This window comes from Melopsittacus undulatus, chromosome 4 (assembly GCF_012275295.1).
Source record: "Melopsittacus undulatus isolate bMelUnd1 chromosome 4, bMelUnd1.mat.Z, whole genome shotgun sequence".
NCBI classification, from domain to species: Eukaryota; Metazoa; Chordata; class Aves; order Psittaciformes; family Psittaculidae; genus Melopsittacus; species Melopsittacus undulatus.
In genome coordinates, this window is record NC_047530.1 from 79,919,259 (window position 1) to 79,946,237 (window position 26,979).

Here is a 26,979-nt window from a genome sequence, read left to right on the forward strand (position 1 = left end):
TATAAGCAAAAGAACCTAAAGCTTTATTTTAATACCCACCTTTAGGCAGGTTAGACAATGAAAAATTATCATTCAGCCAGAGAGAGTTTAAATAGCAAAAAAAAAAACCTGAGATAAGGTTTACCAAGCAATTGATGGTCATGGCCTGATGCCACATGATCCTGGCAGAATGCACAATTAACCTTTTTTTTTATTATGCCTGCTTCAGATACCTGCAAGGTTATAAATTTACCCTGGGAAAATGCATTTGAGTGACCTATGGCTATGTAATGACATGAATAGTAACAAGAGATGATAGGTGCAATGAAGAAATAAGTATTCTTACTTAGCTACTGAGACTTATTAACTGTACATGTTACAGTATATTTAGTTTAAGTACTTGGTTTATTTATTTTCTAACAATTCGTTACTGTGGGGTAATGTTAGTGCTTCACAAAAACATTACCCAGTCACACTTAGTCATGGAGCAAGATTAAAGCTATTCTGTACCTAATTTACAGTATGTTGCTTTCTAAAAGTATTAAAAAATTTTCATCTGTAGCAGTGATGCAGATGTATGAACAGTTTTTGAATTTACAGTCTGCTATTATTTGTCACAACTCCCATGTTATTGGGGAAGACGCAATGTTTGAAATTAGATATACAAGCATTGAAAAAAATTCTATAGATATTTTGCCGTTCTCAAATACTCCTTTTTGTTGTTCTTGTAGGTTGAAAAACATAAACCCATATTATTTTTCTCTTCTTTTAAATAGAAGTTACAGCTATTGCAAGATACTTGCCTTGGTAGAACATCTGTATCACCCAAAACATCAGCCTTAATCTGGTTGCATTCCACTGAGCTCAGTCAGACCCTCCACAGCTTCTTCACCTGTTAGCAGCACCATTCCCATTCAGGACAGCCATTCCTGCAGAAACTAAATGTCCTCCCTGACACTTGGCAGGGATTGGCAAGAAAAAAGAGCTTATGTAATGGCTCCCAGCCAATGACTCATTAATACAAAGTGAAAATCGAGGACAGAAGACTCTGCTGAGAGCTTCCATACAAGCACTGGCCAAAATGAGATTTAGGAACTGGGATATACAGCTAGTGACCAACTACTAAGAGTGAAGTGCTCTATGACTATTTTGTCTTAAAGCAATGGGATTTTAGTCTGATGTTAAAATAACTACTTTTTAAAATAAAATTTCATTATATTTGGGGAAATTAATTATGAATAATTTTTTTTGGAAGTGTCTGTTGCAACTCTTGTAGGAAAACATAATACATTGGTAGTATGACTGGTGATACTTCTGAGAGAGGGGTTCCATGAAAAAGCTATCTTTACTAACAGCGTGTTTTAAATAAGGATTTTAAACAAGGTTTTCAGATATTGCTGATTTCTTTTTCAGTTGTTTACTTGGACTGGAAAAAGCTGTGTAGTGACCTAGTGCTGAACCCCAGGATTTAGTTTTGTGTGACTTCACTGAAGTGCTTTTGTACAATGGGCTCCTGTCCATGCCTGAAGTCTTGTTAAATTTGTTGTCTCCATCCAGCAGATTTAATATGCTAATGGTTTTGATGTTACAAAAATATCCCAAGTAGTGGGAAAAGAAGTATATTTTGCATCTTCAGATGCCTAGATTAAAAGAAAAATCTACTTCATTGTTCAAAAATTTCCCTTAATCAACTATAACTTATTCTGCAGTAGTTTAATCTTGTGTTACAAGAGAGAAACAGAGTGTTTAAGATGAGGAGAGGGAAACAGAAGGCAAGAAAAGGAAAAATGTAACAGCCATGCATGAACGATTTTTTTTTTCCTGAACAACATTTGATTGCACTCTTGCTTAGGGCAAAATAGAAAGGCATTGCTGTTTAATGTATTACAGATAGGCAGTGTACTAAAATCAACCTATTGCTGTTGATGTTGAGGTCAGAATGTCTTTTTCTTTTTTCTTGCAATACTCTGCTTCCAGTAGGAATCCAAGGAACTTAAAGTCCAATTTTTTATTTTTTTTTTTTTGAGAACAGTGGATAGCATCCCCACAACATACTGTGCTATCCTAAATGAAAAGTAGGAGGCAGCAAGGGAAACAAAAATTTCCAGCAGTGTCTTTCTCTCCCTTGGAAGATCAGGTCTTCCTTACATGACTGGAGAACAATTTTCTTCATTATTACTCGCTGGTTTGAATTGACTGTAATAACTGATTATTCTGAACCATTAGAGTGAATGGATGGCTGTTGTGATGGATAATTGTAATGTTGACTTACCGGTCCCATTTGAAAACAAACTGGCTGAGCCATCTTAATGAGGTTTTCCTGGAGTGTGTGCACGTTTCAAATAATTAAAGATAAATTGAATATGAGTCCCATGTAATTACAACTGAACTTATTTGATTATATTCCCCACAAGAAGGGTAGATACAAAAGGTTTCAGTAATTTTAGAGCTTCTTGAAGTTTGTAGATGTTACGTCTCTATTAATTGTCAGTTTTGAAAAATTAGTGACATTGGAAGTATTTCTGGAGCACTTATGTCATCTTTTATCATCTTTTATCATAGTTTTTATCAATATCCACTTGATTCCATCTATCTTTTATTCTTTTCTGTTGTGTGCAGTAGACTTGGAGAAGGTTGTGTGACCCTGTGACCGCAGAAAGGGGATGGACCAAAAATGGGGCAGTGTTTTCCTCTTGCATTCAAGCTCTTAAACATTTTTAGTAATTTTTTTTCTTAACATTCAAGTAATCAATACTTGCTTATGAAAGTGAAAGCTGAACATGTAAGAAAAGGTAGCAGCCTCCTAGGGCGTTTTTGTATTGGTGATCACTTCTGCGGTACTCCTTAAGGGTAACATTTGAGTGTTTCTGTTCATAACAGAATGTACAGAAGAAAAACAAGTCAGCAATAAAATAAGAATCTCTGATTAAAAAGGAAAAAGCTGTAAATTACTGTGAATTGTTGATTAAATTAGTGTGAATGTGTAAAATTTGAAGATTTGTACTCCACTGTTTGTTTGACTGGACCCATAATAATACATTGATTAACAAAGTGATAAAGTAAATCTTTAGGATAATGCAGAATAGGCTGTCAGAGCATCTTCTGAATAAGGTGTTGAAGTTTATGAATAGATCTTATTAAGTGTTCTTAAGTAAATTATGCATGTATTATCTAGTTCAGAAGTCAGAAAAATATTGCATTAAAATCCCCAAGCTTACTTTTCATAGTGGTAGATATACTCAGTCAGTAACTCTTAAATAAAAAGAAAGTACAATCATAAATTCTTGTGAAAGTAAAGCTAATTTTCTGAGATACCATTTTCTTAACTTTCACATGGACTTCTTAAAACACCAAACCTGAGCAGTCAAAATATTTAAGGAAAACTGTCCAGCTGAATTTTAAAAATTACATTCATGGGAATTACCTCTTCTTTGCCATTTTTTCCTTTAATTAAACATTAAGTTCAGCTGAAAATTCAGTGTAGCTTGGGATTTGAGTAAATTAAATCTGCCTTCCATGTCTGAAGCAGTAGCAGGACTAGGCATTGTAATCTAGCACAGGGACTGAGCTTCTATAGAGATTTAAAAATAGGGCACCAAGATGGAAGCCCAGGAGCCAGGTTGATCATGTGCACATGTACCACAACATATAGGGTGAGGCAGATTTTTAACCTAGGAAGTGCTGCATATAGGTGAATGTTGTCCTTTTTTTTGGTAGTCACTGTGTGAAGCTAGCTGTTCAGTTGTCCAGCTCCAGCGTTGAACAGCTTCTTACGGAAGAAAGTTGAGGACTTACTTTGAGCTTTATTAAGGCTTGTGTTCTGGACATGGCCTGAATTAGGCAATTATTTTAAAAACATACATGAGCGGCTTCCTCTGTCTGTCATTCCAGTTATACTGTGAAGTACAAAGACCTAAATGCAGGCACACTCACAAAAAAAACCTTCAAACAAACAAACAAACAAAAAGAGATGTATTTAGTGTGATTAAATACACTTCTAATGTGTGTGGTTTTTTATTAAAAGTAAACCAGTTTTTCTAAATGCATTTTCCTGTCAATATTTATACATAGAATGTATGGCAGAATTGTGATATACTACTACAAGAAGGCATGCCTTCTCATGGTGGTGGGCACAGATACCTCCTGAGAAAAGCGACAAAAATAGGCACCACTAGGATAAAGAATTCTTGTTTGTATTGCTAGGTCATATTAAAAGTCTTTATACAAATGGTATTGAAAATCTGTCAAAAGACCTTGGCTCAGAAGATGATTTCATGATTCTCTAGAGGATGGTACACTGTCAGCTGTAGCTGAAAGAAGCATTAGCTTTGGTGGTTTGGTGTTTTAAGAAGTCCACATGAAAGTGATTTGCTGTGTTTTTTGTTTATTTTTTAATAGGCAGATTATATTATCTGGTCATTGCATTTCTGGATGCAATTCACAGTGCTGTCCAAATGTCAAATTTATCTTGCAGAAGTGAAGCACTACTGACCTTGTGTTTATACTTCATAAAACTTTAGCTATCATTCATTTCTATGTGGCAATTTATCTTAATTTTATGCAATGTGTGGGCAGAAATATATAATTTTTATATGAGGTGACCATTCATTAGTACATATACTGCTGAGTTTTAATAAAGCACGAGTGTTGTTTTTCAGTACAATCTGTGCAGTCTACATGGCTTGCGAACCTCAAGCCGAATTTTGCATCACAAAATAAACACGCGTGAAAAAATAGACATTGATAAAATTTTTCCCATGCTATTTTAAAAGTAAATAATGTTTGGAGCTGGCTGTTGTCTAACAAGGTTTAAGTTCAGCTTCCATAACCTGAATAAAGGCCTGTTTTAAAAATATTTTTCTTCAAAATCAGCTTTTCACATTTACAGTACTCTCACATTTACATACTACTACACATTCATATAGCGCAGGTAATGTTTTTTTTCAAATCAGGTTTTGTATATGGATTCCTTGTGTTTATGAATGTTTGGGCTCTGAGTCTCATTCATCTCTCTGAATGAGACCTGTTCATTCTACTGGCAATACCCTCTTAATTGTTAAGAAATGAATTATTTTTTCCATATATTTAAGCAAACAGTGTTTTTAAACCAGTACAGTATTATGTCATAAAATATTCAATATCCTAGATCTATATTGAATATGTGTTTTCAAAACCCAGTTTAAAAGGAGACACTTCTTTTTTCACAAAAGGATTGCAGTTGGGGATTCGACATTAATTTATGTGGATACTGTAGATGATGTTTTTCTCTTCAGCAATACTAGAAGAGAGGCTTTCACACACTGATTTACATTGGGTGAGCTGTTTCAGTTTTCCTTCCACTTCTGAAGTTTTTGAAAACTTGTATTTAAGTGTGATTGATCTAATTAAGTTTGCCTCACTTCTCTAAACTGTCCATTTCTATTAAGAAAGTACTTGGCATTTTGCCAGAATTTATATAAAAATCCTATCCAAGCAGGCTGCTCCTATCAAAGCAAATTTCAAGTCAGGATTTCTCCTTGTTCTTCCTTAAGTACCTGTCGGAGAGGGGTGTGTAAGCTGTGGTTCTGGCTTTTTGAACAGAAAAGCCCTTCGGATTGCCTCTTTTTGTATGTAGTAATCCTGTAAAAATTTAAATGAATTGAAACATTTTTTTCCCACCAGATGCCATGTAGGTCATCTATCACCTTCTATTCTCACAAGCTTGAGGTTTTAATTTTTTATTGTAAAGCTCTGAAACAGGCTGTTTCACACCTTGCTGGGTAGAGCAGGGTTTACTTACTCTCCACTGACCGTAATCCATAAGCCTGCCTTATGGTTTTGACCTGCTGTAAATAGTGCAACCTTTGAAAAATCCTTGTTCACCAAGGAGCCTGAACTCACAACGCCAACTGCAGTCTTAATCCAGTTGTGTGTTGTAGGGATGGCACCAGGTGTATCTAAAGCATGTAAAGCCCAGTCACACTGCGCTGGTGATGACCGTATCTGGCATTGCTGGGGAGTGCAGAGGGAAGGTGATTACACCACTGACATTACACATCCAGTGCTGGTGCATTGGACTGTAGTTTGCAGTAATCTAGCAGCAATGTAGACATGCACAAGTGTTAAGTGCTCTGAATTTGTATTTAAGTTAGGTGCCACGAGTAGCACAGTGTAAGGAATGATGCTATCTGTCTGACTTAGTGTAAAAAGACAGGCAACCTTACAGGATATTACCTACCTGTCCTGGTTTTATATTGCTGTTCTTCATGGAATCTGAGTGCTTTCTCAACTGAAAACAAACTCTCAGGAGTAATATGCAAGCAGACATGTTAAATGCTGATTATGACAAATGTAATAGGTCTGTGAATATTCGAGCAGTTAAATCTGTTGGTGCAGCTGGTATCCATCCATAGCTTTTTCTCCGTCTGTGTAATGACTGACTTCTTGTTCTGACTGAGGTAAATCTTAGTCAACTTGGCAAATAGCCAGTCATGCATGCTTCTGACTTTATTAGGATTTTCACACTTACTAACAAGTACAATTGGAAAAAAAAAAAATCTCCAAACTTTAGAAGAAGCCTGTTTTGTTTTTTTTTTTTTTGTTATAATGTCATTGCACTAAATCAGTACAAACAATTAACTCTTATTTGTTTATTATTTTTGTTTCTGTTCAGTTCTGCATGTACAGTTCATGTGCTAGGGAAGGTCACAAAAAACAATAATGCTTAGACAAAATTACCTTATAATTCACCTCTATATTACTCTTCAAATACCGGGATTACAGAGCAAAGATGAAGCTAAACCGTAGACTCTGTATTTGGCTACATAAAGGAGTGAGATGTAAATAGTGACCTCTGATACATAATAGATAATCGTAATAAAATGAGTGGATGGTTGTTTACATTGTAAGTTAACAATAGCTTTTTTCTCTCTGTAATTTTTCATCAGTAATAGATAGAAAGATTTGCTCCCAATGAGTTCAAAATCCAGAAGCTTTCCACTTGCTCAGAGGTGTGGATATAATCTATAAAACCCAGATGTATTTGCTCAAATTTTAAAATATTTGTCTTCAGCAAATAGTGTTAGGAGTCAAACACTGGAATTGATCACTCCACCAGATACAGATTTGTCTCTTTTGCCTCCCACTAGACTATTTTTATTTGGCAGTGCAGTAGTGTAAATGTCAAAACAAAAAAAAGCCTCAGCTTAACACAAGAATGTGGCCTTTGCTGTAAAATGAGTTACCATATTCCTTCAGCAATTGCAGATATTGTTGGATTTATAATTTTTACATTTCCGAACAATATGTTTATTTTTTAGCAGGTTTGTTTATTCTGTTTGCAGGCCAAATGATTTTTCAAAACACGTGATGTGCTTAGTGGCATGAACAGCAAATGAGGGTTTAAGATGATGAAGATTAAAGAAATCTGTCACACTTCCTTTCAGTAAGCTGAAATCACTTTGAAATGAATCATTAGCAATGAGTTTAACAAAAGTATAAAAATATTATGCTAACATTGTGTTAATAAAAAGATTGTCAGTGTCTTTATTTTATAATAATCTAGAAATATAAGTGCTCTTTAGAAAACACAAATAAAGGAGGGAAATATGAATAATTTACAAATTACCATTGTAGCAGTTATTTTAAAAAATAAAGTGAATGTGGATGATCCAAAATAATTCAGTTTCATTTCACAGTCACTGCCAGCATTACATTTTCTGCAAGATTACATTGTTTGCATTTGCATCAAGTAGGATTGTGTTTGCTGTGGAGTACCAGATAGATCCCCTCTATAAGTGCTGCACTGGTGGGCATGCAAAGCCAGTATTGGGTCAGATGCAATTTTTAGCAGGGTATACTTTTCTTAGTTGTTTTATTTTTCCTTCTGCCTCCTATTGCTCATCATCTAACTAAAGCTAACTAGGCTGGCAAGAACTGTGTTTTCCAAAGTACTCGCAGCTCCATAGTGGGAGGTTTGACGGGTTTCTTACAGCCAGAGTACACTCTGAGTGCCTCTGCCCAGCTTGTCTGTGGCAGCAGGAGGGCAAGATGCTGACTTGGGCTTTCTGGATCATATCTGTACACCACATTAAAACCTGAGTGAATTATTATAATTGTGTCATAAAACATAGCTTAACTTTGTAACCAAGCAAGCAGGGGTCTTGGATGTCTCTTACACCACAGGTTATATTTCCTTTGTGTATCCGAGAGTCCACTTGCCTAGCAGTGTATATAAAAGGACCTGACTTGGGTTCTTATCACATTCATAGAATCCCCTGTCATGCACAGTATTTCCTGCCCTGTGTAGCATTTTTGCTCATGATGAAGGTAAACTGTCCTTCCTTTCTAAAGAACAAATGGATTTCTTAAACCTTCGGTGCTGTGTGATGCTGCTGCTCAGCACTTACCCAGCATTCCCAGCATGTCCAGCTGAGCCTCTCTTTCATGTATCATTCCAGTTGTTTTTTTTTGTTGTTACTGCCCTTTTCCCCTCCTGGACATGGATATCTAAATTGGTTTTTCAGAAATCAGTCTCCTGCATTGTAATGGTGTCTTATAAGATAATGATTGTTTTCTTTCAACTTCTTATAATATTTAATTAAGGATTCAAAAGGATCTTTTTATTTGTGTTGATTCTTGCTTAGAGGGAAAAGAAGGCCTCAGGAGAACTACTAAATTATTTCTTAGTAAGGCAAGCTTGTGAGGCTTTGTTTCCACCAGATTAACTAAAATACATGCTGCCTGTTCACTTAAGTCACAAAGGCCCTGATTGTATGAAATGAACTGTTAAATTCAGTGGAATGACTTCTGCCCAAAGTTACTCCATTTTGCAGTAATTCATGTGGGTACAGTTAGAACCTGTGAAAAAGAGTAGTTTCTGGAGTCTTAATTCTTCTGCATTCTACTGACATAAATGCAGAATCTTGCAAAACGCTGAACTTGTCATGTTACAGGTATTTACTGAGGTTTTCATAGTAGACCTTTATGTCCACTATCTGTTCTCTTAAGTCCAAGAAAAAAGTGCTTAACTGCTTCACAACTGAAGAATTTTATTTGCCAAACCCAATTTTTGGGTATCTTAACATAAATGTATGTTAAGGCAATCTTCCTCTTTCATGGTAGTACAAAGTATCTGCATGGATAAAGTAACAGTTTACAATAAACTGGTGTTATTAATATTACATCTAATGTGTTCATTTCTGAAACTAGACTCTGTATGTTATGTTTGCTGTTGTTTGGCTAAACTTTCACCTAATGAATGTACCAGCCTTCTGTTCTCTGCAGTAATGCTGCTCTGCTTTGCCCAGGTTGAAAAGGTTGAGAATCTATCCCCTGAAACTTTTCATGTAGCCAAGCCTATTTGGTTCATATTCTGAAGGATGATGGAATATAATATACTTCTAGGTGCATGAAAACTCATTAAAATTGCATCTTCATGGATTTATTCTGAATCCTGCTTCTACAAAGTGAAAGCACAGAAACTAAGGTCATCTATCAAGTATGGGTGGCAAGGATTTACATTTCCCTTTCATGTTACCTTAGGCCTCATCAAGGAAACAGCCTTCCTATTGAAGGGAGAGAGGGAGTTCGTATTGGAGCATTTTTTCTGTATCTGCTGAATCTTTGATTAGTGCTTCACTGGTATTTATTATCATCATAAAGTTGTTACGAAATAGAAATTGTTAGGTCAATTTTCAGAGGAAAATCTGAAACAAAGGCACAAAAGTACCCTGTGACAATGTGAAGTGTTGAAGAGTAGTTTCTTGGATCTTAGGCTGACATGTTAGCTGCTGGATCTTCCTTTCTGAAGCAAATGTGGTTTGAGATTATTTTATTCTCTGGTTTAGATATTATGGGAAATAAAAGACCTAGATAGTCATCTTAAATATTTTTACAGATGAAAAAATATCCCTATAGGAAACACTAATGAGCTTCCTAATAAGTAGTACTTTTATAAATTACTTAGCCTTTCTTTCATTTTAGTCATGTCCTATGAGAAGTAAACAGGGTAATGTTCAACTAGTGCATTATTTAGAGTTTTTGGAGTGCATTTTGAAAGCCCCATACAGAGCTCTGTCCGCAGGATTCCTATTAAACACAATGGGAGCTGCGTGGCTAAAATCCTGCAGAGTGGTTTGAAAATGTATCCCGTGCTGTGCTGAAGATAGATGATTAAAGAATGAGTGCTTGAACAGGGAGGAGGGAGTGATGATTCTCCATTTAGGGCTGTTGTTAGACTAAATATCCTTCTTGAAACTCTGCTTAAATGATCTTCTGCTGGAAGTCCTAGATAACAACTCTTCTGTTTCTGTAAAAGGAATGCCGACACATTGCAAATAATTAACATTTGCACCTTAGAGATGTCTTGATGTCCTTTCACTTAATTTTTCTTTACTTTTACCTTTTTTATTGCTGTTCCACTTTCTTTTGTTGTTTTCTTAAATCTGTCTTAGTTCATGTCTTTTTTGTTGTTGTTCTCAGAGTTCTTTTATATCTAGGTTACTGTTGCCTTTATTTCTGATCTTCATTTCTTGTGCTGTTCTCTTCCTCTCCAATCTCTCCTTTCTCAAATTACTTTTTTCTCTACTTCCCTTCTCTGAAAATATTTCCTTCTGTCTTCCCCTCATCCAACTCTTTGTCCAGTTTCTATACCTTGGAGGCCAAAATAATGGGGTATGCCTTTCCAGATCCCTTTACTCCTTCTTTTTATTTTCCATGTTGATAGCTGACCATCAATGTCCTTTCCTCTTCTCACCGTATTTCTGGCATCACACAACTTACCTTCTGAACCTGTGAGGTGAGATTTCAGACACTGCTTCTGATAAAAGAGCAACATTCTGCATTACTTCAGCTAGGGGAAAATGGGAGCAGGCAGTAGTGGAAGAACATATAATACAGCAGAGACAGTTTTCAGTACAAATGCTACATACAGCAATATTCCCTTGCTTTTATTCAGTTAGTTTGCAGGATAGTACAATTTAAAGAGATGGACTTCAATAGTGACAAGCTTGGCATGTTAAATGTGTGTATTCTGGTGTGGTTCTTTCCTGCTGTTACTTCATACAATAGATAATGGCTGTGATAGAGTAATGTGTTTGGAAAGAATCAGGGAATGCTTTACGATGCTTAACATAGAGGCATGAAAGTGTCCCTGCCTTATTCCTTTTCCTTTTCCTTTTTCCTTTTCCTTTTCTATTTCCTTTTCCATTCACATTTCCTTTTCCTTGTTCCCTTTTATTTTTCCTTGTTCCTTTTTTTTTTTTCCTTTTTAAAATGAATCTCATGGTTGGGAACTGGACTCATTGCTTCTCAGTGTTCTGTTGGTTCTTGATGTTCTCTGTGAATATCTGAGGTGACCCATTTTGGTGGGGTGGTGGGGAGGGGAAGAGGGGGAGGGAGGAATCTAAGTTCAGAGTGGGAAACTTTCCTGTCATACTTGAATCCCGTGTAGTTAAGGTTTGCAGGAGTTTTGCCTTCAGGCCTTTATAGTTGGCTTTATAGTGTCAGGTAAGGGATGGTGCTGGCTTGTGAATTTGATTTTTGATGTGAGATTTAGGTTATTGAATGAAACCAGGAGTGGTTTCTTGAACGTTTATTTAGAGTTCCATTACCTCTATCAAGAGTTAGGTTTTTAAAAGCGTGAAATTCACAAATGACATTTTAAAGGGAAAAAAAATGCAAGGATTTAATAAACTTTACAGTCTTTGCTTCTGAAAATATCAGAACATGTTGAATGGTGTTCAGTATAATGAAACCTTTTTAATTTTAACAGTATGCTTACTCAGTAGACTGAATCAAAATAGTTATATCTTGTCCCGTACAGCAATAATATGCATGCTCACTAGCTCTTAAGCAGAAGAATTGTATGTTTTAAATGTTATGCGTGTGACTGAAGAGTCAGAAGGGTTGAAAACAGAAGAAAAAGGAGAAAAGAAAGTCCCTCCTCTTTTCAGCTTTCTTCCAGCTGCTGTCTGTACTCTTGACAGCACAGGTGACCATCTACCACAGCACTTTTCAGTCTGAGCCTGAAAGCTTCACAGTGGGCTGTGTAGTGTGAAAATGTGAAAGAAAAGATTGTTTGCATTGTGGAGGGTTCTGCAAATGCTAGTTGTTGACAGACTTCATTTTCATCTTGCATTTCTCTTGTACCTCCTTCAACCCCACGAGAGCTGCCTCCCTCCACATAGCATCTTTGCTATTCTTGGGAACACATAGAAATGTATGTAGCTATGTCAGGGTGATCTTGGTACCACCTTGGAGCTGGGACTAAGGATTGAATAAGAGCTTTTTAGTTTTGAGTCACTTTACATTCCCATAAGTAGCTTAAAGTAATAGTGGCTTGTCTGTATCAGTGTGCTTATATGTAGAATTAAATAACTGTATTTGTAGGAGCTGGCAGATATATGTATCCATTTTTATATATATTTGCAAATATGGAAATGCAATTTTTTTATATATGTAGAAAACAAGAAAAAAGTAAAAAAGAAAAAACCCACATTATTTTAAATAGGAAATATTTGCATTCTGATTTTATAGATGTCCATGATTTTTCTGGTACTGAAACACTGTGACTATTTCTAGTGCCTCCAGCATGAATAGAGTTTGAATTTACAAGCATATGTTTAAGCTGACATGAGAATTAGCTTTCTGTACATGTCTGGATCTATCCACTTATAGCTAATGAAAATATCTCCTCTCCTAAGGTCCCAAGTATGTTACTGGGGAATTGCAAGCGGGACGTCCTTCCACTTGATAAATCCTTTCAATTGCTTGTGAGAAGCTTTTCTGTAAGGCTTAGTCTTGGAGTGTTTTTTGTTTAATCCTCCATGCCTATAACTTACGAAACCATATACAAGGCTGGTGATGGAAGTCACCTATACAGTCCATATGGCATTTGTCTATCTATCTATCTGTCAGCACAGAAATAAACATTACCACTGGTTTCTATTGCAGTTCAGAAACTTTTTGCTGTATGCATAAATTTGATGAGTGAAATCTGTATAGCTGAAAGAGACAGTGGAAACATTTCCAACTTTTCCTGGCTCAGATGGTAGTTAGAGCAGTTTCAGAGAAATGTCAGGTCTGCCATTGCATGATAACAGAATTCAGACTTGTGTGGGAGCAGTGATATGTCAGTGCTGAGGTCTTTTAAAATCCTACCCTGTTTATCTGAGGCTTAAGGCACACATTCACATTATTTTAATTGAAAATTTCCAGTGGGTTCAATGGTCAGTGGTTCAACTAAGTGAAGGCTGTGCTCAGTCTTTGAATTCTGTATAATTTCCAAGTGACGGTATGGTCTAGCGGACAGAGCACCTGATTAGGTGCTCAAAAGAAGGATCCTTCTCCAATCATGTCAATAGAGTTTGAGACCTGTTTCATTCCAGCATGGCCTTGTGGTACTTGCCCTCGTCATGCACAAGATACTTTCATTTATGTGCTACTCTTCCTTAGATAGCTTGCCCTTTGGGTAATAGTTTGAATATGCTTTGAGTATATTTTTATAAGGAGTGTTTATCATGAGTATGTGAAAGGAGCATGGCTTGGGCAGTTTGGATTTGCCACTAGCAAATGCTACAGGCTTGAACTCGCTGCTTAGAGCCTGTATCGGGGAAAGGGTCATGATGGTGCTGCAGCAGGAGAATTTGCCTTGGTATTTATGCATTGATAAGCACCTGTACGGATGAACAGAAAGAACAAACATAAATTATACATTATATATGTGTCTTTCTGTTGCTGTTACAAAGGATATCGCTTTATTTTCCAACTGAAATATTAAGGGTGGATATTGTGCCTTCTGTAGGGTTTACCAAGCACACTGCTGTAAGGCATATACCAATGTCATCTCCTAATCAGAACTGAAAATGCAGAGGAAACCCCTTGGGGTTTAAAGCCCCAGCATTTCCCATCTGTCAGTTCTCTTTTAACTTTATCACATACCTGTTTTCACTTATTTCTTTGTTTTTTGTTTAATCCTTTTTTAATATCTAAATTCTTTGGAGAAGCTTGTGTCTGTCTCCTGGCTACCTACTCACCTGAAGCTACAGCCCAACAGTGTGCTGCAGGGTCTCTGCAGTAGGTGCCCTGAGAACAGTAGGCTTGGAAACGGCCATGGGAAGGAGGGAACACTTTGTCCTGGGGATCACCATGGCTCATGGTGGAAAGCAGCATATGTCAAGGCTGTGTCTGTGTCTGGAGGTCACTGCACAGTCTGGAGATGAGCCTGAAGATCAGGGGGAGAGTTGAGGAGAGCAGGCAGCCATATCTAGAGTTAATGGAAGTCCTTGGGGCCAGAGAGGGTAAGTAGAGTGTGGTTCAGAGAGCCACTAACTTAGCTGAAATGAGGTAAAAGGGAAGACTCCTGCAGGGATGCAGTGAACAAGAACTGCTGTTTGATGTGAGTTTTTTTTTTGTTTTGTCTTGTAAAGCCACTTTGATATTTTCCCTGTTTAAAAAAAAATTGGTGCTTGATCTAAAATCTGGATATTTTTATTTGTTTGGGAGGGAGACTTGTATGAGTTTGTTTACTTTGAAGCCTTTCGGTAGTTTTTGGAACTCACTGTAAGGAGAAAGTCTAACTCAATCCATTGCATAGCTTTGAATGGTGCACTGAGAAAAGTCAGGCACAGGTAACCCAGAATCTTAAGTTAAGAACTAAGTATGAGTAAGCAAAATAATCTCTGGGAGCTGAGTCAGAGAAGCTTTTTAGTTTATTGGATTGTGGGTTTGAGAGACTGCTGGAAGCATTGGCAGAGGCACTGAAGTCTACCACCAAAGCCAGATTGCAGTCCCCAGAGAGATAATTGAAGTCCATCTCGCGAAAATATCAGCTAGTTCACAGGTGAACCAAGAGCTGAAGGAACTGAAATACCACATGGAGCCCTGGTTCTTCATCTGTGATCAGGTGGTAGGAAGGAGTCAGGCAGCTCAAGGAGCTGGTACCCAGGACACATCTCTACGGAGGCTGTGATTACAAATATAAGTCAAGAGACTTAAGCCAGACTGCCCAGGAGAGAGGCAGGAAGCTTCACTGTATGACACATAGAAGCCGAAAGAAAATACCCACCTGAGAATTCTAGTAACACTGAAGTAAGTTAAGTCAAAGATGGAGAAAGATCTGTTACTAATACTTTTCTCTAAGACTTTGAAAAAAGTCCTGCACCTGCTGCCTGCCATGAGGAGAAGGAAAAAACTGAAATACAAACATCAGCTGCTGCAGAAGAAAGATACTATAGAAAGCTTTGGACACCTCTCTGTGACTGACTCTGTGAGTCACTATCAAGTTGAAGGAATTCCTGTGACAAGCATTAGAAATAACCACCAAATGCTGTCACCTCAGCTTGAAGGTGATGAAAAGGGAAGGTGGTAGTGTCTAGCAAAAGGTAGCTGCCAACCTGTAGAAATCTTGAAGGAAATAGGTCAAGGGAGAAGGGATTGAATCTGTCATGCACCTTCTGGGGCTGGAACAGCTATGTGCTACCTGTTCCTTGGAGGGAGAATTGTAAAAGGGCTGTATGGGATGTGGCTGAGCAGAGCATGGGCTATAGAGAGTATTTATTTCCTGTGCTAGAAGAGGAATCAAAGATAAGGGTATATGGGAAGGATTTTTTTTCAAGGAAAACTTGCTCTGTCAAGGAAAGATTTTATGTCTGGGGAGATCAAACCCTTCTAAGGGATATGCTAGAAAGAACTGAAGAAGAGAATGGCTTTCCTCTGCAATGAGACAGGGCATAAAGGCATGTCCTGCACAGCAGAGAGGTTGGTCAGAAAAAATCCTCTTCACATGTGAAATTGCTGTGGTGAACTTCCCTCAAGGAAGGGAATCAATAAACCTAGGTGAGAGGCGCCTGAAACGCCTTTTTGGGAAGTGGGAATTATATGAAGGTTCTGCAGAGTTAGGTGGCTGAAAGAACTCTCGTGCCTCCTTGAGTTAGTGTATTTGAGGGAAGATAATTCCTGTATGGTCTTAAAATCTGTGCTTGAGGGCGGGACCCCAACATACTAGAGTATGTCTTTGGTCCACTTGAAATGACAGAACCAGGAGAGGCACAAAGCAGGCAGGTTTCCTGATCATTTCCCAGCATTGTTGGGGGACTGCACAGAGGATGTGCCCATTTAGGAAGGTGATGGCGCTGAGAAAATTGAAAGTCAGAAATGTAACTGCCCAGCAGTCAAGCATTAACCCCAGCAGGGTCTGTCTTGCCTGGTCTGGTTGAAACTTCTCTGGTGCACACCCTGAGTTGCAGCAGTGAGGCCAGGCAGGAGATGGAGGCAGCAGAACTGTCAGAAATATAACATCAAGGAGCTTTAACAGCAAGTCTCCAACAGCTCAGTGGGTCCTTGCAGGCAGGTCTTGGCTTCCAGGCAAGATTTGAGTTGCAGCAAAAACACAGAGGAAGCTTCCTTCTGCCATCTTGGACGCCTGAGCATCTGTGCCTGATGTTCTGCTCCCTGGGCAGGGAACACTCTTTCCTCCTTTCTAGAGATTCCTCTGCCCCCGTTGCCCAGAAACACACACAGAAACAAAGCCAATATAAATAACTGTATGTTGCAGTTGGATTTGTTTCCTGGTATTCTCTCAATAACACAGGACAAACTACATTTTTAATGTAGAAATTAGTGATTTTATTTCAGGAAGAATAGCAGCAAGGACCCATTGATCGCAAATTCAAGTCCTCAGCTCTTAACCTTGATATGTAATTAATTTCATAAACTGTTCAACTCTGGCTAAAAACGGTTTAAGCTTCTCATCCTGTTCTCCACTTGGCAGACTGGTTCAAAGTCTCACTTTTTCAGTGATTAAAAACGTCCTAATTCCAGCCTAAACACGGTTGTAACAACCGTATTCCCATCTTGTTTTGTCAGTCATTTGCCTTGGATTAGTGTAGTTTTCTTTTCCATTTTAATTTCTCTCACTGGTTCCTTTGGGGAAGTCATAGCTGTGTAAGTCCTTGGTGTCTTAAGTTTAGCAAGGTAAGTTGTTTAGCCTCTTCTTGTGACTGTCATGGTTTAAGCCCACCCGGTAACTCAGAACCATGCAGCCACTCGCTCATTCCCCCTCTTCTTCCCCCACCCTGCTCCTGGAGGGATGGGGAGGAGAATTGAAAGAATGTAAATACTATGGGTTGAGATAAGAGCAGTCCAGTAACTAAGGTATAACACAAAACTCCTGCTGCTGCCACCAATAATAATAATGATAAGGGAAATAGCAAGGGAAGAGAATACAGCCGCTCATCACCTGCTGGCTGATACCCAGCCTGACCCGAGCAGGAATCTAGTGCTTCCGGGTAAGTGCCCCCAGTTTATATACTGGGCATGATGTGCTGTGGTATGGAATACCTCTTTGGCTAGTTTGGGTCAGGTGCCCTATCTCTGCTTCCTCCTGGCTTCCCATGCCCCTCCTCACTGGCAGAGCATGAGACTGAAAAGTCCTTGATCAGAGTAAACATTACTTAGCAACAACTAAAAACATTGGTGTTATCAGTGCTCTTCCCAGGCTGAAAGTCAAAAACACAGAACTGCACCAGCTACTAAGAAGGAGAAAAATGACTGCTATTGCTGAACCCAGGACAATGGAACAGACTCTCAATTTCTCTAAATAACCTCAGAGCTGTCTCTTCACTGAATCCTCTCTGAATGAGCCACTCCTGAATACTGGTAATTGTAATTCCAGATAGTGTTCCAGATGAAATCTTGTCAGTGCTTTCCACAGTAGCATTAATATTTTATATTCCTTAAACTTTTATATTCCATGAACAGATTCTGGTTTTAGAGTGCCTCACTTCTGTTTTATGCTTCAAGAAATTTATCCTTTGGTTAGGACTGGCAGAGGACTGTTTCCCTACTCTAAACTGATGTTTTACCAAGAAACTTCAGAAGTTTCTATCAAACATGGGTTTCAATTTATTTTTCCCTGAAAAAAATCCCTTTTTTTTAAAAAAAATGAAAAAGAACACTTCAGTTTTAATAAAAACTTCATTTTCTATTCAAATAATAGATGTAACAAAAAAAATTATACTGAGAAGCTTCAGACATGGTAAACAGAACACTAATGAAAGGGGAAAATAAATGTTCATAAATAGTGATTGAAGAGTGTAGACTCAGGAATGGTGAGCTTTGGAGATCGTTTCTGCAGCTTGTAACAGCTTGGTAGTTACATAAGATACACAGAATCTTTGACAAAACAGGTTTTTTAGCATAGTCCATCAAGCAGGCAGAATGCATGTGTGGAGAACAACTATTCTAGCTGTAATCAGCAAGTGCTTGCTGTTGGGGTGCGTCCATCTAATATATTAGAATAATGACCCACAGAAGATAACCTTTCATGGTTACCAGAAGGAGGTTATCAGATGGGAAAAAAAAATAGGTCAGTGTGCAGAAATAGCCTTTCATAAAGCTCCTAATGTTTCCGGTTCACTTCCAAAATTTACACATCCTTTGGAAGCCTTGTTTGGGGAGCAGAACATGGGATTTCAAGTGAAATTTATAGAGGCTCAACTATTCTTGCATTCTTAAAAAAGCATTTATGCAAAATCCTTCTGGCATGTACTGTCACTGTGGAGAATATTATAGATCATAATATAACAATCACTTTTCAATTAAGGTGCCGTTAATTCATGCTTCAGAGGTTCTAATTCATAAGAAACAAGCCTTGAATATTATCCTGAGCTGTTTGTTTAAGCAGTTCTTGCTGCAAATGGACAACTGGGGTGCTAGTGCAAAGCAGTTTATAAACTGCAAGGGCAGGGGCCATCAGAGCTTTACAGTAAATTTGACTGTAAGCATATTTCACCTCCTTCTGTGACAGAAAATAGTTTTCTCTTTCCTCTTTCAGATATTCCATGGGTAACTAAGGCTTGTGAGATCCTCTCAGTGTTGGCTTCATAGTGACATGACCACAGAGTGTCTCTGTTATGCCTGTGGTTCAGATTTATGGCTATCAACTCTTACAAACGTTTTTCTAATAGGTGCAAGCAAGAAAACAAGTCTTAACTATGTTTAACTGAGCTCTTTGTCATGTTGTGAAGCTTATTCAGTTGCACAGAAATGGAAGTTCTGATGGGAGGTATATCTAGTTGCCACATGACACTGTGTTCTTGCCAGTCCCTGTTTGACAAGCTGTTTGACTCTTTGGCTGGGCCTTTTGTCCAAAAGAGACCATCTAAATTTGACCGAAGATGAAATAACCTATTGAATTTAAAAATTCTTCATAATTTTTCTGAGCTGGTTTAACTGATGATAGTAGTACACAACTAGACTATATTTTCTCCTAATACTATTAGGCCTAAATTGAAAAACTCTTGTTTCTAGTGATAGTTGGATCTATTCCTTCTCCCATTTTTCCTTGTTTATTAATTTGTAAGAACATTATGGAGGACTAGAGCTGGAACTGTGTATGCATATATAAACACAGTAATGAAGAATCCTATTACATCATTATTTAAAAGGGAAGTGATGACTATGTTAAGAAATTAAATCTTTCAGTGAGGACTACACAGGAATTTATGTTATGAACCAAAAGGATTTAGTCTTTTGTGTAAAATGCATGTGATTAAGGTCAGCCTATGAGCAGAAATGGTTCCAATCTGCCACTGAAAAACTGCACCACTGTCTGCACTAGAGATTAGAGCTGGCTTGTTTTCATGCACATTTGGTCAACAGATGGTCCAAGTATTCTGTGGGCATTCTGGCAGTGTAGAAGTCTGCACATCAATGACAAAAACCCATCATATGAATAAGTAAATGTCAGTGTTCATCTGATTAGAATGAATACCCATTGTCAGCATCTCAAAAAGTAGTGTAGCTGGCTGACTTGAAAGGAGAAAAGCTAGCAAAACATCGTATCATTGCTAAATTAGCCCATACCATTCATTCTGGTAAGACTGAAAGAACAGAAAGACTATGAGGCTTGTATAAAAGCTAATGTTATTTGCCTCTGGCCAGAGGAGTTAGCTAATATTTGCTGTCTTGCTGGATTGTTACCTTAGAAATAAAATAAAACAAAACAAAAACAAAAAGATACACTGTGAATAATTCTTCTGCTTAATTGTATTTGCTGTGAATGGTACACAGAAGTCATGTTTCCCTAAGCACAGGAGAAATAAACAACAGCAGGCAGTTTCTGGCCTGATATGCCTAAGAATTACTGTCTCTTTCTTGAGGGTCAGTTTTAATATACAGGGTATCTGACAATATGGCTTAAGGTATCCCTCTCTCTCTCCCCTGCCTTCATGTCACCCACACACCTGTGCCACAGAAGTTTTCCCTTCTCAAGCCCCTCTTCCAGCTGGGTGGTTTTTCCAATTAAGTCGAGCAATTGGGATAGCTTAAAAAGAAAAGAACAGAGAATATGAAAGGGACAGTGAGGATAATTGCGGTGTCCATAGAAAAAGCTCTACAGGGGTCATATTTCAGGTAAGAAGATGGGGAGTGGGGCAGAACATTGAGGACTTTTGGCTGGAATTGGCACGTAGCACTTTTTGTTATGAAACACAGCATCTTTGTTGCTGTGTTCATCACTGCTTCTCCAGGTTTTGATCCATTTCCTCCCCTTACCAGCTGAAACCAGAACCTTTATCTGTTGTTAGCCTCGGTTACATCTCCTAAAACCTTGGTATTTTGATTTCTGATCCATCTTAAATGGGACCAGTGTTTTGTAGCTGGCCTCTGTTATTCTCAGCAGTCTTACTGTGTGAAGCAGCAAAACTCTATTCTCTCCAGCCTCCATTCAGGAGGGTTAGTGTTATTATCAGTTTTAACATGCTTGATGAATGTGTGTTGATCAAAAACAACTTTTGATGGTGTCTATTAACACCTTGTAAAATGGTATGCAAACCTTCCTTCTTTCACTGATGGAACAGAAGTTGATTATGTTTTCATGAGATGATAGTACCAGATTGTAGCCTACACTTGCTTTTTACTTCCCTTTGAAAGGGCAGAGAAGGGTGAATGTTCAGCAGCTGTGCCTCTATAAACAAATGTACTGGTACACACTGCTGCACCTATATAACACAGAAAGTAAATACTGGTAATGTATTTGACAGTCTGTCTAAATTGCACAAACCACACAATTGGCTAGAAATACAGCAGGTTGGGTTTTTTTTTTTTTTTTTAATGTGACTGATTCTGTTCCTAACTGACAGTAATGTTATCATGCTGTTTGGATACACTGTTGACAAGGTGATGTCTTTTGCACACATTTGTTTTTAACTTTTGTTACTGAGCTCCAGTAGGATTTTAACAATGCACACAGTTGACTTTTATAAATATTTTCATTCTTTAGAATGGAGGAGACAGTGAGAAATCTGCTGCAGAGTCAAGGATCCCCAGGCCAGCATGGAGAGGGAACTGTCAATATCATGAAGGTACATCAGGTATTAGTGACTTACTGCCTGTTTTCTTGTGATAGAAAAGTTCTTTAAAACAAAAATTGCACTGCTGAAATAAATGGGTCTGGCATTGCTTCCTCTATTTGTTTATTACTTATGAATACTTGTAAGTGGTGGTTGGTACCATCTACATTTTCCCAGGTGTTCTCTCACCAGAGTTTTAAGTTTTTTTTCATTTTTATTGTCATTGTGTTATCTACAGTTGTTGCTCCTCAGAGTTCACAAGGGACAGAGAAACTAGTTTTCTAGACTTCATTAAAGCACTTAATATTTTAATTGATATATTCCAGCATCTTTAGAAAACACAAATGCTTTTAACATCTTGACCTTCAGATTGTGATGTTTAAATTTATCCACTCATAGTTTTATTGCCATGAGATTTCCATATCAAGCTTCATAATTTCTTATTGCTGCTTTGGCAGGTGTGTTTATCAGCTTCACTTCGGGTAGAGAGAGTCTCTGAACAGAATTTAGAAGAGCAAGTATTTTAGAGGTTTTTCAGAGGTAACGAGAAAGGAAAGGTTTGTTTTCCTAGTGTACTGATGTATTCTGGAAGTGGTGAACCTGGAGTGGTGGAAAGCCTTGTTAAGTGTCTGGAAAAAGGAATGAGGTACCTCCCAGTTAATCAGATATTCTGCACATGAATTCTTAAAAAAAAAACAACCACTTAATGAAGTAGTCCTATCCTATATCTTTTTAAACATAATAAGCATTCCTGATAAAGACATAAAAAGCTGACATAATATAATAAAATCTATACTGGTTAGTGATCCTTCAGATAAAACACTTCCACAATTCTAGTTGTATCAGTGCATTCCTACAACTGATGGCTCAAAAATACAGCAATATAGCTAAACAAAACTTATATTAAAGAGTATTTATGACTGTGATTAAATTTTCATTTTAAGCTTGGATTGAAAGGAAAATACTCTTTTAGATTAATCTTCCAAAATAATCACTTTTTCTTCTTAAAATGATACCCTGTAAAATTTAATTTCAGGTCAAATTAAACTTTTTGTTGAAGATAGTGCTTTTAGAAACTGGTGAGAAAGCATCTATAGTTTACTCAATACCCTTTTGGGATTCAAAAATAAAACTCAGTTCCCTCCTCTTGGTTTGAACTTTAAATCCATACTTCCTGCAGAGTGGAACACCTCCCTTCTGAGGAGAGGCTGAGGGAGCTGAGTCTCTTTAGTTTGGAGAAGAGGAGACTGAGGGGTGACCTCATCAGTGTTTACAAATATGTAAAGGGTGGGTGTCAGGATGATGGAGCTAGGCTTTTTTCTGTGATATCCAGTGGTAGGACATGGGACAGTGGGTGTAAACTGGAGCATAGGAGGTTCCACGTTAACATCAGGAAGAGCTTCTTTACTGTGAGAGTGACAGAGCACTGGAACAGGTTGCCCAGGGGGGTTGTGGAGTCTCCTATGTTGGAGATATTCAAGGCCCACCTGGACAAGTTCCTGTGTGATGTACTCTAGGTTTCCCTGCTCTGCAGGGGGGTTGGACTAGATGATCTTTTGAGGTCCCTTCCAACCCTCGGGATTCTGTGATTCTGTGATCTTCTGAAATGGGCCTGGTATCAGTCTCTCCTTTGAGTGGATTACTTGTCTGTCTGTAACAGACAGCTGGAATGGTTTTATTACCTGCTCTTCTGTATGCTCTCTTACCATGGAAGCCACAGTAGGGTGGTACCATAATTACATTTTAGCTTCTTTGGGTTAACACTCTCAACAAGAAAAGCAAAAAAAGTACTTCAGTTTCTTTCAATCAAACTGAGGGTTTATTTTTCTTTTGGGCACTAAACTGGAAAAACACAAGCTATGTGGTCTTTTGAAATTTAAAATTGTGTGTGTGGCTTTCCTAGAGGGGAGATAAACTAGTCATTCTAATTTTGGTGCTTGTGTATTCTTCATCTTTTATTATTAATTCTTGAAAACAAAAGATAATTTGGTTAGGGTTTTGCTTTTGCCTCCTTTGGGACCATATTGATGTGGGCATTTTTTGCCTTTTGCCAGCCAGGAGAATGGGCACTGTGGTGTGTTTTGTGCAAAATCTCTTGGGCTTATTTTCTGACCAATAAAATAAGGCAGTTCTGCCCAGCTAAATGATAGCAAGAATAATTCTTTGTTTTCCTTCAGCTTCGGCAAACAGCCCCCTCCACCTAACAAAGTGTTGTCTAACCCCCTTTTTCCTCTTCTTCTGGACATGGGGTTTTGTTTGAACCTGCATGTGGTAGCTGGGATGATTCCTGAAACCTTAGCTTAGCTATTTTACAGAGTGAAGCCATCTCTCTCCCAGGAGCTTAAAGCACCCATATACCTGTTACTCTGGAATTATTTTAAATCTCCACGTTGTATGACACCTTCCTTCTCTTGCTATTCTTGGGAATGTTTTCATTCATGATATCAAAGTCATCTTGGTTTTTAGCAATTTTCATTTCTTCCGTATTGTCAGTATGCAATTTTGTTTGCTTACAAATTTATTTTCCTAATTCATGACTCAGAAGCAATGGTTTTTCCTTTCCTGAAGGAATAGCTAAGCTACTGCATCATATTCACGCAATACATATATGGCATCATATATTAGTCTGTGATTAGTAAAATAAGTAAAATAATGCAGACCATTTCCATGAGCTTTTTTTTTTTTCTGAATGTCTCTGCCTTTTTCAGCCTCACATCCCTTTTGTTCACTTTTATGACAAACTTCTGAACAAATAGTTTTTTTTCTGGGAATTTCAAGGAATGGCTCTATTCACATGCAAAACAGCACATTTCTGCACTCATATGGCTATATGTAGGTCAGAAATGGCTTCACTGGAGGTGTGTTTGTTATTCATTCAAAAAGTATGCAGTGTGATTTAGGGAACAACTGCATGTAATAAGGAAAGCTAATACCTGAAATGCTCTTCAGAACAAATTGTTGGCAAAGAATATGTGATCTGAAAGTTTTACAAAGTATTTTAACATTGGAATATGTACTAATAAAGCATTATATAACACAATATGTTATTGAAACCAACTGTGTGGAAATCATGGATGAACATATCTAAATATGTGATAAATTTTAGTGCAAACATAGTGTCCAGGTTTGGCAAGAGGCATCGATATAGCAATAGAAGAATTTCATTTTATCTTTCCAAGTACATTCAGACAGTTTTTTTGCTATATTTGTTAAGAGTAATTCACAAATGGGAATAGTTTGAATGTACAACCTAGGTAATGTTTCTTAGAAACACTGATGTAGTCAGGTTTTGGGAAACCTGATAACCATATTATTATCCTGTATTTGTAAATGAAGTACAGATGTGAGCTGAAATGTGCAAAAAAAGATTTTTATGATTTGAATTCCAAATGACATACATATATCTTCATACACAAAAGTTATTGAATGTATAAATAGTAACGATATTTTGAAAGCCATCCCCTACAATCAGGTACCTTACAGAACATATTCTGAATCAGCTGTTCTCAGTGATAACTATGGTATGATCGGAACAATATGATCAATACTCAGTGCAATAGAGTATCAGTTTTTACTGCAGTGTCACAACCATACATTTCACAACAAATGAGGACATGACCTAAGTGATCTCCAGTGTGACTTATCAACATGTCCTATATTCTCTGACACCATGGTTAGTTTTAGTGTGCGAAGCCTGTTAAAATTAATATCTGAATAGTCATAAAAGATACCTCTGTGCAGTAAACACTTTTGATCTATTGACCATTGTCTACATATTTGTTTTTTACAAATCTAATTATTGTTCTGGGATGTATGAAATTGAGTTCTTATTATAATACCAATATGCCTGACTCCAGAATAAATATTCTTGCTAATGAACATTAAATGTTGCATAGTGATCACGTTGGAAGAATAATAATAAGATGGAGCTTAGACCATGCAGTATTACTGCAATACTATGTTAGGTCTTGCTGGGATTCTTACTTGAAGTAAAATATTCTAACCCTTTTCATAGAGCTAGTTGCCCTGTGGGAATTAAATTTGCTGGACTTACAGATGGATGATGTGATTAGGTTAACAGAATTCAGAAGCAGGATTGTACATAAAATTCTCCTCTGTTACCACTTTACATAATAATAACTTAGGGAAGATAATGAATGCTCATGTAAATGTAGACAAGAATATGTGTGAATTGAATTGCCTTGAACCGTAGTATTTCTTGCTTAGAAGTTTACTTGACCAAAAGGGTCTAGTAAGAGCTTTATGATGTTCCCAAGAGCATTGCTCATCTGAAAATAAGACTATGAAAGGACAAACCAATGTCCCATACGTTAATATTATTCTCATTCAAGACACAAGTACTTTAAGATGAAGAATTATCCCTAGAAATAATTGTGTGCAGTACTTGAACCCAAGATATTAAAACAAGCATCACACAGACTTCTTCCTAAATTTGTCCTCATGATTTAGATATAAAAACTAGATTCTCTTTCCTGTTTGATCACAATACTGGATATCTAGGTAGAGTTTTACCTGATTACAGATCACTCAAAGACTTTAAGGTGTTTGTTTTTTTTTTTTTAAATTTCATTTGACTTTAAGTCAGTGTACAGTGAGCTAAATGGTGAAGTGTGTTTGTTGTGAGTTCACAGCTTGTTATAATTCTGGACTTGTCAACGTGTGCACTAAAGCTCAGGACAGACATGGTGCAGTCACATCGGAGAGGAAGGATGATCTGCTCTTTAAAGCCGTGTGTTTGGGAGACTAGATTTTAATTTTTTCATTTGCTACAAATCTCTCACTTTCCTTGGACAAATTCACATTATCTGTCCATCTTTAACCTTTGTCTGTATAAAGAGGCAAAAACCATATCATTTAATCTCAAATATATTTGTTATCATATGTATGAACTGCTACTTCTGTGGTAGTAGGAACTGTTGAAAGTACTAAGCTAGATAATGAAGAGATTAAAAAAAAAGAAAAAAAGCTTTTCATATTTCCTTGTAAACTTTGAAAAAAGCTTACTTCCCCTAAGGAGTTTGTTTAACATACAGATACGTCTAATACAAAAGGAATCAATTTCAAAGTGGAACTTTGATGGTCTTCAAGCAGAGCTAGCCTGTCTTGAATCACAAAATATAGAAGTGGGGTTTGCTGTTGGGAGATCAGGGATTTTGATACATGAATTGAAAACTTAGGGAAATAAAAACTTATGACTTGCAGGGGTTGTAACGTGTTCAGAACCCCAATGTGCTTCTTTGAGATTTGCGCTCAAATACTGCTGTGGTGACCAGGCACATTCTTTTGATCAGCAGGAACTGAAATCCCAAGCTGTAGATAGCATGAAGCCACCCATGCAATGTCACTGGCCCTGTCATCCCTCAACCTCTTTGCTAGTACATGATGTCTTTGACCAGCTGATACAGTCTAGAGTACTACAGGAGATTTTCTGCTGGATAGTGCAGGTCTTCAGAGAATGACTACAGAAATTCAAGAGGAGAAGGACAGGAGTAATGGTCTAGGGGGTTGGTCATGGAGAATGATCCCTGTGCTGAGGTTAGTGCTACTGAGTCAACACCAAATGAAGCTGGGCTTGAAGACCTGATGGGGATTATAGGTAGCCCTAATAGCAGGGCACATTTTCAGGTTTCTTTGGCTCTTGATGCAA

The 26,979-nt window shown here is 37.6% G+C and overlaps 1 protein-coding gene across 1 annotated transcript in view; it reads left to right on the forward strand.

Moving 5' to 3' along the window:
- Positions 1-26,979, forward strand: part of NCKAP5 (NCK associated protein 5) — a 388,757-nt gene that overhangs the window by 218,253 nt on the left and 143,525 nt on the right. Inside the window, exon 6 of the mRNA XM_005153771.3 lies at positions 21,242-21,332. Coding sequence (XP_005153828.2) covers positions 21,242-21,332 — 91 coding nt within the window. The remainder of the gene's footprint in view (positions 1-21,241; positions 21,333-26,979) is intronic.